Below are 12885 nucleotides of genomic sequence, written 5' to 3'. Positions count from 1 at the left end.
GGGGGTTGGAGTTTAAGAGCCGTGGGGTTATGCTGCAACTGTACAGGACCTTGGTGAGACCGCATTTGGAATGTTGCGTGCAGTTCTGGTCACCTCACTATAAGAAGGATGTGGAAGCGCTGGAAAGAGTGCAGAGGAGATTTACCAGGATGCTGCCGGTTTGGAGTGTCGGTCTTATGAGGAAAGGTTGAGGGAGCTGGGGCTGTTCTCTCTGGAGCGGAGGAGATTGAGGGGAGACTTAATAGAGGTTTATAAAATGATGAAGGGGATAGATCGAGTGAACGTTCAAAGACTATTTCCTCGGGTGGATGGAGCTATTACGAGGGGGCATAACTATAGGGTTCATGGTGGGAGATATAGGAAGGATATCAGAGGTAGGTTCTTCACGCAGAGAGTGGTTGGGGTGTGGAATGGACTGCCTAAAGTGATAGTGGAGTCAGACACTTTAGGAACATTTAAGCGGTTATTGGATAGGCACATGGAGCACACCAGGATGGTAGGGAGTGGGATAGCTTGATCTTGGTTTCAGATGAAGGTCGGCACAACATCGTGGGCCGAAGGGCCTGTTCTGTGCTGTACTGTTCTAATGGTTACTGGCCCCAAAGTGGTGCCCCCACCATCACCTCAGTCACTTGCCCTGCCCTATTTCCCAAGAGTAGGTTGTGTTTTGTCCTTTTCCGAGTAGGACCCTCCACATACTGCCTGAGGAAACTTTCCTGAACACACTTAACAAATTCCACCCCATCTAAGCCCTTAACACTATGGCAGTCCCAGTCTATGTTGAGAAAATTCAAATCCCCGACTATGACGACCCTATCACTCCTGCAAGTCTCCCCAATCTCCCTGCATTTTTATTCTTCTAATTTCCGTTGACTATTTGGGGGCCTATATTACAACCCCAATAAGATCACCATCCCCTCTTATTTCTTAGTTCCACCCACAAAGCCTCGCTGGATGATCCCTCGGTTATTTCATCTCTGACCACTGCCGTGATGATCTCCTTAATCAAAAATGCGACACCTCCCTCCTCTGTCCCATCAAAAGCCCCTGTATCCTGGAACATTAAGCTGCCAGTCCTGTCCCTCCCTTAGCAATGTTTCAGTTATGGCGATAATATCCCAGTCCCACGTACCTATCCATGCCCTGAGTTCACCAACCTTGCCTGTCAGCCTCTTGCATTGAAATAGATGCAATTTAATCCACCAGGTTTTCCCCGCTCCCTGCCGTGCTCCTGCCTATCATGTCTATTCATCTTGTCGTTGCTGAATACTGCATCTCCTTTCAGCCCCTCATTTGCTTCCCTGCTGCTGAGGATCCCACCCCCCTCCCGATGTAGTTTAAATCCTCCCACATGTGACACAGTAGTTAGCACGGCTGCCTCACAGCGCCAGTGACCTAGGTTCGATTCCCGGCTTGGGCGACTGTGTGGAGTTTGCACGTTCTCCCCGTGTCTGCTCCAGTTTCCTCCGGGTTCTCCGGTTTCCTCCCACAGTCCAATGACGTGCTGGTGAGGCGGATTGGCCATGCTAGAATAGGGCAGTGTATTATCATGCCTTTCACAACACCTGTTCCTCCTGGAGTGTTTTGGGGGCTAAGTACACTGCTTTAGCACTGGCTCAGTTGGCATCTTGTCTCTTTGTTTATCCTTCAGGAGATGTGGGTGTTGCTCGCTGAACCAGCATTTATTGCCCATCTTCTTAGAATCTTAGAAATCCTACAGCACCGAAAGAGGCCATTCGGCCCATCGAGACTGCACCGACCACAATCCCACCCAGGCCCTATCCCCATGTCCCTACATATTTACCCACTAATCCCTCTAACCTACGCATCCCAGGACACTAAGGGCAATTTTTTAGCATGGCCAATCAACCTAACCCACACATCTTTGGACTGTGGGAGGAAACCAGAGCACCCGGAGGAAACCCACGCAGACACGAGGAGAATGTGCAAACTCCACACAGACAGTGACCCAAGCCGGGAATCGAACCCAGGTCCCTGGAGCTGTGAAGCAGCAGTGCCGCCCACTGTGCTACCGTGCCGCCCCTTCTTTGCCCTTGAGTCAGGCGGTTGTGCATTCAAATCCCGCTTCAGAGACTTCAGCGCAAAGTTCAGGACTGACACTCCAATACAGCACTGAGGGAATGTGCTGTAATGTCTTTTCATAGAAACCCTACAGTGCAGGAGGCCATTCGGCCCATTGAGTCTGCACCGACTCTGATAGAGTATCTTACCCAGGCCCTATCCTCGTAACCTCTCACATTTACCATGGCTAATTACTCTAACCTGGATATCTTTGGACATTAAAGAGAAATTTAGCGTGGCCAACCTATCTAACCCGCACATCTTTGGACTGTGGGAGGAAATCAGAGCGCCCAGAGCAAATCCACGCAGGCTCGAGGAGAACGTGCAGGCTTGACACAGTCACCCAAGGCCGGAATTGAACTCGGGTCCCTAGTGCTGTGGGGCAGCAGTGCTAACCATTGTGCCAACAGTGCAGCACTCCCACAGCACTGACCCTCTGACAGTGCGGCACTCCCTCAGTACTGACCCTCTGACAGTGCGGCACTCCCTCAGTACTGACCCTCTGACAGTGCGGCACTCCCTCAGTACTGACCCTCTGACAGTGCAGCACTCTCTCAGTACTGACCCTCTGACAGTGCAGCACTCCCTCAGTACTGACCCTCTGACAGTGCAGCACTCCCTCAGTACTGACCCTCTGACAGTGCAGCACTCCCTCAGTACTGACCCTCTGACAGTGCAGCACTCCCTCAGTACTGACTCAAGTCATAATCCAGGGCAGTACTGAGCGAGCGTCACGGTAGCACAGTGATTAGCACTGCTCCCTCTCAGCGCCAGGGACCCAGGTTCGATTCTTGACTTGCTGTCTGTGCGGAGTTTGCATATTCTCCCCTTGTCTGCATGGGTTTCCTCTGGGTGCTCCAGTTTCCTCCCACAGTCCAAAGATGTGCAGGTTAGATGGATTGGCCATGCTCAGTTGCCCCTTAGTGTCAGGGGGACTAGCGGGGTAAACGCATGGGGTTATGGGGAAAGGGCCTGGTGGGATTGTGGTCGGTGCAGACTCAATGGGCCGAATGGCTTCTTCTACACTGTAGAGATTCTATGATTCTAAGTCTATGGAGTATAACATGAATACGTGACTTTAAAACGCAGCCAGGAATGCTACCATCTGAAGTACGCTTTGGATTGTAAGAGACACGGGGCCCTGATCAGAGAAAGCAGTGACACAGAACCCGACAGAATGTCTAATGTCTGGATGTGAGAATACTTTGAGTTAGCTGATGATGAGCTCACATCCTGGTCTCATTGGGCGAAGTGAACTGATCCGTTCACAGTCTGAGTCATGGACCATGTGGGTGCTTTGGAGGACGAAGCTATTTAAAATAAATGAATAACTTTAATCCAACAATGAGCAATATTTTCAAGAAGTTAACACTCTGTGTGTGTCGTAGGTTCGCCGTGTGATTGGAGATTTTGGTGTTCCAATTGCTATCCTTGTCATGGTTCTGGTTGACTATTCCGCCCAGGAGACCTACACCCAGGTGAGTGTCCGGCCAGCAAGTCCCTTCTAGTGTCTTAATATTTCCCAGTATTGTTTCATTTGTGGGATATGGGCATTGCTGGCTAGACCAGCATATATTCCCCATCGCTAGTCGCTGTTGAGAGGGCGGTGAGCTGCCTTCCTGAACCGCAGCCGTCCCTGAGGTGTAGGTACACATACAATGCTGTTAGGTAGGAAATTCCAGGATTTTGACCCAGTGACAGTGAAGTAACGGCAATATATTCCCAGATCAGCCTGGTGAGTGGCTTGGAGGGGAACTTGCAGGTGGTGGTGTTCCCAGGTATCTGTTGTTCTTGTTTGCTACAGATTGAGGTGCGCTGACCTGAGATTATTTGATGGGGACAGTGTAGAGGGAGCTTTACTCTGTATCTAACCCCGTGCTGTACCTGTCCTGGGTGTGTTTGATGGGGGCAGTGCAGCGGGAGCTTTACGCTGTATCTAACCCCGTGCTGTACCTGTCCTGGGAGTGTTTGATGGGGACAGTGTAGAGGGAGCTTTACTCTGTATCTAACCCCGTGCTGTACCTGTCCTGGGAGTGTTTGATGGGGGGACAGTGTAGCGGGAGCTTTACTCTGTATCTAACCCCGTGCTGTACCTGTCCTGGGTGTGTTTGATGGGGGCAGTGCAGCGGGAGCTTTACGCTGTATCTAACCCCGTGCTGTACCTGTCCTGGGTGTGTTTGATGGGGGCAGTGCAGCGGGAGCTTTACGCTGTATCTAACCCCGTGCTGTACCTGTCCTGGGAGTGTTTGATGGGGACAGTGTAGAGGGAGCTTTACTCTGTATCTAACCCCGTGCTGTACCTGTCCTGGGAGTGTTTGATGGGGACAATGTAGCGGGAGCTTTACTCTGTATCTAACCCCGTGCTGTACCTGTCCTGGGAGTGTTTGATGGGGGACAATGTAGCGGGAGCTTTACTCTGTGTCCAACCCCGTGCTGTACCTGTCCTGGGAGTGTTTGATGGGAGACAGTGTAGCGGGAGCTTTACTCTGTATCTAACCCCGTGCTGTACCTGTCCTGGGAGTGTTTGATGGGGGACAATGTAGCGGGAGCTTTACTCTGTGTCCAACCCTGTGCTGTACCTGTCCTGGGAGTGTTTGATGTGGGACAGTGTAGAGGGAGCTTTACTCTGTATCTAACTCCATGTGTACCTGTCCTGGTAGTGTTTGATGGGGGGACAGTGTAGAGGGAGCTTTACTCTGTATCTAACCCCGTGCTGTACCTGTCCTGGGAGTGTTTGATGGGGACAGTATAGAGGGAGCTTAACTCTGGATCTAACCCCGTGCTGTACCTGTCCTGGGAGTGTTTGATGGTGGCAGTGTAGAGGGAGCTTTACTCTTCATCTCTAGAACATAGAACATTACAGCGCAGTACAGGCCCTTCGGCCCTCGATGTTTCGCCGACCAGTGAAACCAATGTAAAGCCCCTCTAATCTACACTATTCCAATATCATCCATATGTTTATCCAATAACCATTTGAATGCTCTTAATGTTGACGAGTCCACTATTGCTGCAGGCAGGGCATTCCACGCCCTTACTACTCTCTGAGTAAAGAACCTACCTCTAACATCTGTCCTATATCTCTCACCCCTCAATTTAAAGCTATGTCCACTCGTGTTAGCCATCACCATCCGAGGAAAAAGGCTCTCACTATCCACCCTATCTAATCCTCTGATCATCTTGTATGCCTCTATTAAGTCACCTCTTAACCTTCTTCTCTCTAACGAAAACAACCTCCAGTCCCTCAGCCTTTCCTCATACGATTTTCCCACCATACCAGGCAACATCCTGGTAAATCTCCTCTGCACCTTTTCCAACACTTCCACATCTTTCCTATAATATGGCAACCAGAACTGTACGCAATACTCCAATTGCGGCCGCACCAGAGTTTTTTACAGTTGCAGCATGACCTCCTGGCTCCGAAACTCAATCCCTCGACCAATAAAAGCTAACACACCGTACGCCTTCTTAACAACCCTATCAACCTGGGTGCCAACTTTCAGGGATCTATGCACATGGACACCCAGGTCCCTCTGTTCATCCACATGACCAAGTATCTTACCATTAGCCCAGTACTCTGTATTCCTGTTACTCCTTCCAAAGTGAATCACCTCACACTTTTCCGCATTAAACTCCATTTGCCACCTCTCAGCCCAGCTCTGCAGCTTATCTATGTCCCTCTGTAACCTGCCACTTCCCTCCGCACTATCTACAACTCAACCGACTTTAGTGTCATCCGTAAATTTACTAATCCATCCTTCTACGCCCTCATCCAGGTCATTAATAAAAATGACAAACAGCAGTGGCCCCAAAACAGATCCTTGCGGTACACCACTAGTAACTGAACTCCAGGATGAATATTTCCCATCAACCACCACCCTCTGTCTTCTTACAGCTAGCCAATTCCTGATCCAAACCACTAAATCACCCTCAATCCTATGTGTCCGTACTTTCTGCAAAAGCTTACCATGGGGAACCTTATTAAACGTTTTGCTGAAATCCATATACACCACATCAACTGCTTTACCCTCATCCACCTCTTTGGTCACCTTCTCAAAGATGTTGCCGGGACTTGAGAAGCTGAGTTACAGAGAGAGATTGAATAGGTTGGGACTTTATTCCCTGGAGCGTAGAAGATTGAGGGGAGATTTGATAGAGGTGTATAAGATTTTGATGGGTATAGATAGAGTGAATGCAAGCAGGCTTTTTCCGCTGAGGCAAGGGGAGAAAAAAACCAGAGGGCATGGGTTAAGGGTGAAAGGAGAAAAATTTAAAGGGAATATTAGGGGGGGCTTCTTCACGCAGAGAGTGGTGGGAGTGTGGAATGAGTTGCCGGATAAAGTGGTAAATGCGGGGTCACTTTTAACATTTAAGAAAAACTTGGACGGGTTCATGGATGAGGGGGGTGTGGAGGGATATGGTCCAAGTGCAGGTCAGTGGGACTAGGCATAAAATGGTTCGGCACAGACAAGAAGGGCCAAAAGGCCTGTTTCTGAGCTGTAATTTTTTATGGTTCTAACTCAATAAGGTTTGTGAGGCACGACCTACCCTTCACAAAACCGTGCTGACTATCCCTAATCAAATTATTCCTTTCTAGGTGATTATAAATCATATCTCTTATAATCCTTTCCGAAACTTTGCCACAACAGAAGTAAGGCTCACCGGTCTATAATTACCAGGGTTGTCCCTACTCCCCTTCTTGAACAAGGGGACAACATTTGCTATCTTCCAGTCTTCTGACACTTTTCCTGTAGACAATGACGACACAAAGATCAAAGTCAAAGGCTCTGCAATCTCCTCTCTAACCTCCCAGAGAATCCTAGAATAATTCCCATCCGGCCCAGGGGACTTAACTATTTTTACCCTTTCCAGAATTGCTAACACCTCCTCCTTATGAACCTCAATCCCGTCCAGTCCAACAGCCTTCATCTCAGTACTCCCCTCGACAACACTGTCCCTCTCCTGTGTGAATACCGACGAAAAATATTCATTTAGCGCCTCTCCTATCTCTTCAGACTCCACGCACAACTTCCCACTACTGTCCTTGACTGGCCCTAATCTTACCCTAGTCATTCTTTTACTCCTGACATACCTATAGAAAGCTTTAGGGTTTTCCTTGATCCTACCTGCCAAAGACTTCTCATGTCCCCTCCTGGCTCTTCTTAACTCTTTCTTTAGGTCCTTCCTGGCTAACTTGTAACTCTCAAGTGCCCTAACTGAGCCTTCACGTCTCATCTTTACATAAGTCTCCTTCTTCCTCTTCACAAGAGATTCAACCTCCTTAGTAAAGCACGGTTCCCTCACACGTCTGCTTCCTCCCTGCCTGACAGGTACATATTTATCAAGGACACGTAGTAGCTGTTCCTTGAACAAGTTCCACATTACAATTGTGCCCATCCCCTGCAGTTTCCTTCCCCAACCTATGCCACCTAAATCTCGCCGAATCGAATCATCATTTCCTTTCCCCCAGCTATAACACTTGCCCTTCGGTATATACCTATCCCTTTCCATTGCTAAGGTAAACGTAATCGAATTGTGGTCACTGTCACCAAAGTGCTCACCTACCTCCAAATCTAACACCTGGCCTGGTTCATTGCCCAGTACCAAATCCAATGTGGCCTCGCCTCTTGTTGGTTATGGATTATGGATACGTGTGGGGGTCACAGGGTAGTTGTCATGGGGGACTTTAACTTTCCAAATATTGATTGGAACCTTTGTAGGTCAAATAGTTTGGATGGGGCACTTTTTGTGCAGTGTGTGCAGGAGGGTTTCCTGACACAATATGTGGATAGGCCGACAAGGGGTGAGGCCACATTGGATTTGGTACTGGGAAATGAACCGGGCCAAGTGTTAGATTTGGTTGTGGGAGAGAACTTTGGAGATAGTGACCACAATTCGGTGTCTTTTGTTATTGCAATGGAGAGGGATAGGGCCGGACGGCAGGGCAAGGGGGAGAGGTAATTATGATGCGATTAGGCAAGAATTAGGGGGCATAAGATGGGAACAGAAACTGTCAGGGAAAGGCACTGATGAAAAGTGGAACTTTTTCAAGGAACAAATACTGGGTGTCCTTCATAGGTATGTCCCTGTCAGGCAGGGAGGAAATGGCCGAGTGAGGGAACCGTGGTTCACAAAAGAGGTGGAATGTCTTGTGAAAAGGAAGAGGGAAGCTTATGTAGGGATGAGGAAACAAGGTTCAGATGGCTCGACTGAGGGTTACAAGTTAGCAAGGAACGAGCTGAAAAAGGGGCTGAGGAGAGCTAGGAGGGGACATGAGAAGTCCTTGGCGGGTCGGATCAAGGAAAACCCCAAGGCTTTTTACTCTTATGTGAGGAATAAAAGAATGACCAGGGTGAGGTTAGGGCCGGTCAAGGACAGTGGTGGGAACTTGTGTATGGAATCAGTAGAGATAGGCGAGGTGATGAATGAATACTTTTCTTCAGTGTTCACCAAGGAGAGGGGCCATGTTTTTGAGGAAGAGAAGGTGTTACAGGCTAATAGGCTGGAGGAAATAGATGTTCGGAGGGAGGATGTATTGGCAGTTTTGAATAAACTGAAGGTCGATGAGTCCCCTGGGCCTGATGAAATGTATCCTAGGATTCTTTGGGAGGCGAGGGATGAGATTGCAGAGCCTTTGGCTTTGATCTTTGGGTCCTCGCTGTCCACGGGGATGGTGCCAGAGGACTGGAGAGTGGCAAATGTTGTTCCTCTGTTTAAGAAAGGGAATAGAAATGACCCTGGTAATTATAGACCGGTTAGTCTGACTTCGGTGGTTGGTAAATTGATGGAAAAGATCCTTAGGGATGGGATTTACGACCATTTAGAAAGATGCGGATTAATCCGGGATAGTCAGCACGGATGTGTGAAGGGCAAATCGTGCCTCACAAATTTGATAGAATTTTTTGAGGAGGTAACTAGGTGTGTTGATGAAGGTAGGGCAGTTGATGTCATATACATGGATTTTAGTAAGGCGTTTGATAAGGTCCCCCATGGTCGGCTTATGATGAAAGTAAGGAGGTGTGGGATAGAGGGAAAGTTGGCCGATTGGATAGGTAACTGGCTGTCTGATCGAAGACAGAGGGTGGTGGTGGATGGAAAATTTTCGGACTGGAGGCAGGTTGCTAGCGGAGTGCCGCAGGGATCGGTGCTTGGTCCTCTGCTCTTTGTGATTTTTATTAATGACTTAGAGGAGGGGGCTGAAGGGTGGATCAGTAAATTTGCTGATGACACCAAGATTGGTGGAGTAGTGGATGAGGTGGAGGGGTGTTGTAGGCTGCAAAGAGACATAGATAGGATGCAAAGCTGGGCTGAAAAATGGCAAATGGAGTTTAACCCTGATAAATGTGAGGTGATTCATTTTGGTAGGACTAATTTAAATGTGGATTACAGGGTCAAAGGTAGGGTTCTGAAGACCGTGGAGGAACAGAGAGATCTTGGGGTCCATATCCACAGATCTCTAAAGGTTGCCACTCAAGTGGATAGAGCTGTGAAGAAGGCATATAGTGTGTTAGCTTTTATTAACAGGGGGTTGGAGTTTAAGAGCCGTGGGGTTATGCTGCAACTGTACAGGACCTTGGTGCGACCGCATTTGGAATATTGCGTGCAGTTCTGGTCACCTCACTATAAGAAGGATGTGGAAGCGCTGGAAAGAGTGCAGAGGAGATTTACCAGGATGCTGCCTGGTTTGGAGTGTCGGTCTTATGAGGAAAGATTGAGGGAGCTGGGGCTGTTCTCTCTGGAGCGGAGGAGATTGAGGGGAGACTTAATAGAGGTTTATAAAATGATGAAGGGGATAGATCGAGTGAACGTTCAAAGACTATTTCCTCGGGTGGATGGAGCTATTACGAGGGGGCATAACTATAGGGTTCATGGTGGGAGATATAGGAAGGATATCAGAGGTAGGTTCTTCACGCAGAGAGTGGTTGGGGTGTGGAATGGACTGCCTGCAGTGATAGTGGAGTCAGACACTTTAGGAACATTTAAGCGGTTATTGGATAGGCACATGGAGCACACCAGGATGGTAGGGAGTGGGATAGCTTGATCTTGGTTTCAGATGAAGGTCGGCACAACATCGTGGGCCGAAGGGCCTGTTCTGTGCTGTACTGTTCTATGTTCTATGTGTATCTACATACTGTGTCAGGAAACCCTCCTGCACACATTGGACAAAAACCGACCCCTCTAAAGTACTCGAACTATAGCTTTTCCAGTCAATATTTGCAAAGTTAAATTCCCCCATAACAACTACCCTGTTACTTTCGCTCCTATCCAGAATCATCTTTGCAATCCTTTCCTCTACATCTCTGGAACTTTTCGGAGGCCTATAAAAAACTCCCAACAGGGTGACCTCTCTTTCCTGTTTCTAACCTCAGCCCAAACTACCTCAGTAAACGAGTCCTCATCAAATGTCCTTTCTGCCACCGTAATACTGTCCTTGACTAACAATGCCACACCTCCCCCTCTTTTACCACCTTCCCTGCACTTACTGAAACATCTAAACCCTGGAACCCGCAACAACCATTCCTGTCCCTGCTCTATCCATGTCTCCGAGATGGCCACAACATCGAAATCCCAGGTACCAACCCATGCTGCAAGTTCACCCACTTTATTCCGGATGCTCCTGGCGTTGAAGTATACACACTTCAAACCGCCTTCCTGCCTGCCAGTACACTCCTGCGACCCTGAAACCTCATCCATGACCTCACTACTCTCAACCTCCTGTACACCGGAGCTACAATTCAGGTACCCACCCCCCTGCTGAATTAGTTTAAACCCTCCCGAAGAGCATTAGCAAATTTCCCCCCCAAGATATTGGTACCCCACTGGTTCAGGTGCAGACCATCCTGTTTGTAGAGGTCCCACCTACCCCAGAAAGAGCCCCAATTGTCCAGGTATCTGAAACCCTCCCTCCTGCACCATCCCTGTAACCACGTGTTCAACTGTTCTCTCTCCCTATTCCTCTCCTCACTATCACGTGGCACGGGTAACAAACCAGAGATAACAACTCTGTTTGTTCTAGCTCTAAGCTTCCACCCTAACTCCCTGAATTTCTGCCTTACATCCCCATCCCTTTTCCTACCTATGTCTTGGGTGCCGATGTGAATCACAACTTGGGGCTGGTCCCCCTCCCCCTTAAGGATCCTGAAAACACGATCTGAGACATCATGGACTCTGGCTCCTGGGAGGCAACACACCGACCGCGAGTCCCTCTCGTTCCCGCAGAATCTCCTATCCGTCCTTTTAACTATGGAGTCCCCAATGACTAATCCTCTACTCCTCTCCCCCCTTCCCTTCTGAGCCTTCTGTCTCCCGTGGCTCCGGTGTGACCACCTGCCTGTAACTCCTATCTATCACCTCCTCATTCTCCCTGACCAGATGAAGGTCATCGAGCTGCAGTTCCAGTTCCCTAACGTGGTCCCTTAGGAGCTGCAGCTCGATGCACCTGGCGCAGATATGGACATCCGGGAGGCTAGGAGACTCCAGGACCTCCCACATCCGACACTGAGAACAACAAACTGGCCTCACACTCATAATTCCCCCTTTCTTCCAATGACACAGGAAAAACTATCTAAACCTATCCTGCCTCTGCCTGTTTACGCCGAAACCCGATGAGCCAAAGCCCTTCAGCTCTCACTCTGCTCCCTGCTCACTCCGCTGCCCGCTACAGCGCTGCCCGCTGGATAGTGCGGCCTGCTCTTAAACCTCCCGCGCGCTTAAAAAAAAAACAAATTTTCTTCCCAGGTCACCCTGCGCCCGGCCGACTTCCGCTATTCCCATAAAGTTAGTAACAAAGAAACCCCACGAAAAAGTAAGTAATAAAAGTCGACCCCTTACCCTTTGTACTGTGGCCTCAAATCGCTCCTCTCAGCCTTGCTCTGGTAGAACAATGAGTATCTAACCCCGTGCTGTACCTGTCCTGGGAGTGTTTGATGGGGACAGTGTAGAGGGAGCTTTACTCTGTATCTAACCCCGTGCTGTACCTGTCCTGGGAGTGTTTGATGGGGACAGTGTAGAGGGAGCTTTACTCTGTATCTAACCCCGTGCTGTACCTGTGATGGGGACAGTGCAGAGGGAGCTTCATTCTGTATCTAACCCGGTGCTGTATCTGTCCTGGGAGCATTTGATGGGGACAGTGTAGAAGGAGCTTTACTCTGTATCTAACCCTGGGCTGTCCCTGTCCTGGGAGTGTTTGATGGGGACAGTGTAGAGGGAGCTTTACTCTGTATCTAACCCTGTGCTGTACCTGTCCTGGGAGTGTTTGATGGGGACAGTGTAAAGGGAGTTTTCCTCTGTATCTAACCCCGTGCTGTACCTGTCCTGAGAGTGTTTGATGGGGGACAGTGTAGAGGGAGCTTTACTCTGTATCTAACCCCGTGCTGTACCTGTCCTGGGAGTGTTTGATGGGGACAGTGTAGAGGGAGCTATAGTCTGTATCTAACCCCGTGCTGTACCTATCCTGGGAGTGTTTGATGGGGACAGTGTAGAGGGAGCTTTAGTCTGTATCTAACCCCGTGCTGTACCTGTTCCGGGGCAGATTCTATGGGCACAGAGAGGTGACTATGATCCGCCTTTCACTCTGAGTATTGAGTTTATTGACGATTCTCTCCCAACCTGCTCTGCTTTTCTTTCAGAAACTGAGCGTTCCAACTGGCCTCTCTGTCACCTCTCCAGATAAGAGAGGTTGGGTCATTAATCCTCTGGGAAAGAACTCAGATTTTCCCATCTGGATGATGTTTGCCAGTCTGATTCCTGCTATCCTCGTCTTCATTCTCATCTTCATGGAAACTATGATCACCACGTGAGTATCTG

At 49.1% G+C, this 12885-nt stretch overlaps 1 protein-coding gene across 11 annotated transcripts in view; it reads left to right on the top strand.

Moving 5' to 3' along the window:
• The window catches only part of LOC144495518 (anion exchange protein 2-like), a 373575-nt gene that overhangs the window by 339184 nt on the left and 21506 nt on the right, over positions 1-12885 (top strand). For all 11 annotated transcript variants that reach the window (XM_078215547.1, XM_078215541.1, XM_078215544.1 and 8 more), the window contains 2 exons: positions 3471-3560; positions 12708-12874. In XM_078215547.1, coding sequence (XP_078071673.1) covers positions 3471-3560; positions 12708-12874 — 257 coding nt within the window. The remainder of the gene's footprint in view (positions 1-3470; positions 3561-12707; positions 12875-12885) is intronic.

Source organism: Mustelus asterias, chromosome 7 (genome assembly GCF_964213995.1).
Source record: "Mustelus asterias chromosome 7, sMusAst1.hap1.1, whole genome shotgun sequence".
NCBI lineage: Eukaryota > Metazoa > Chordata > Chondrichthyes > Carcharhiniformes > Triakidae > Mustelus > Mustelus asterias.
This window is presented reverse-complemented; position numbering and strand designations above follow the sequence as displayed.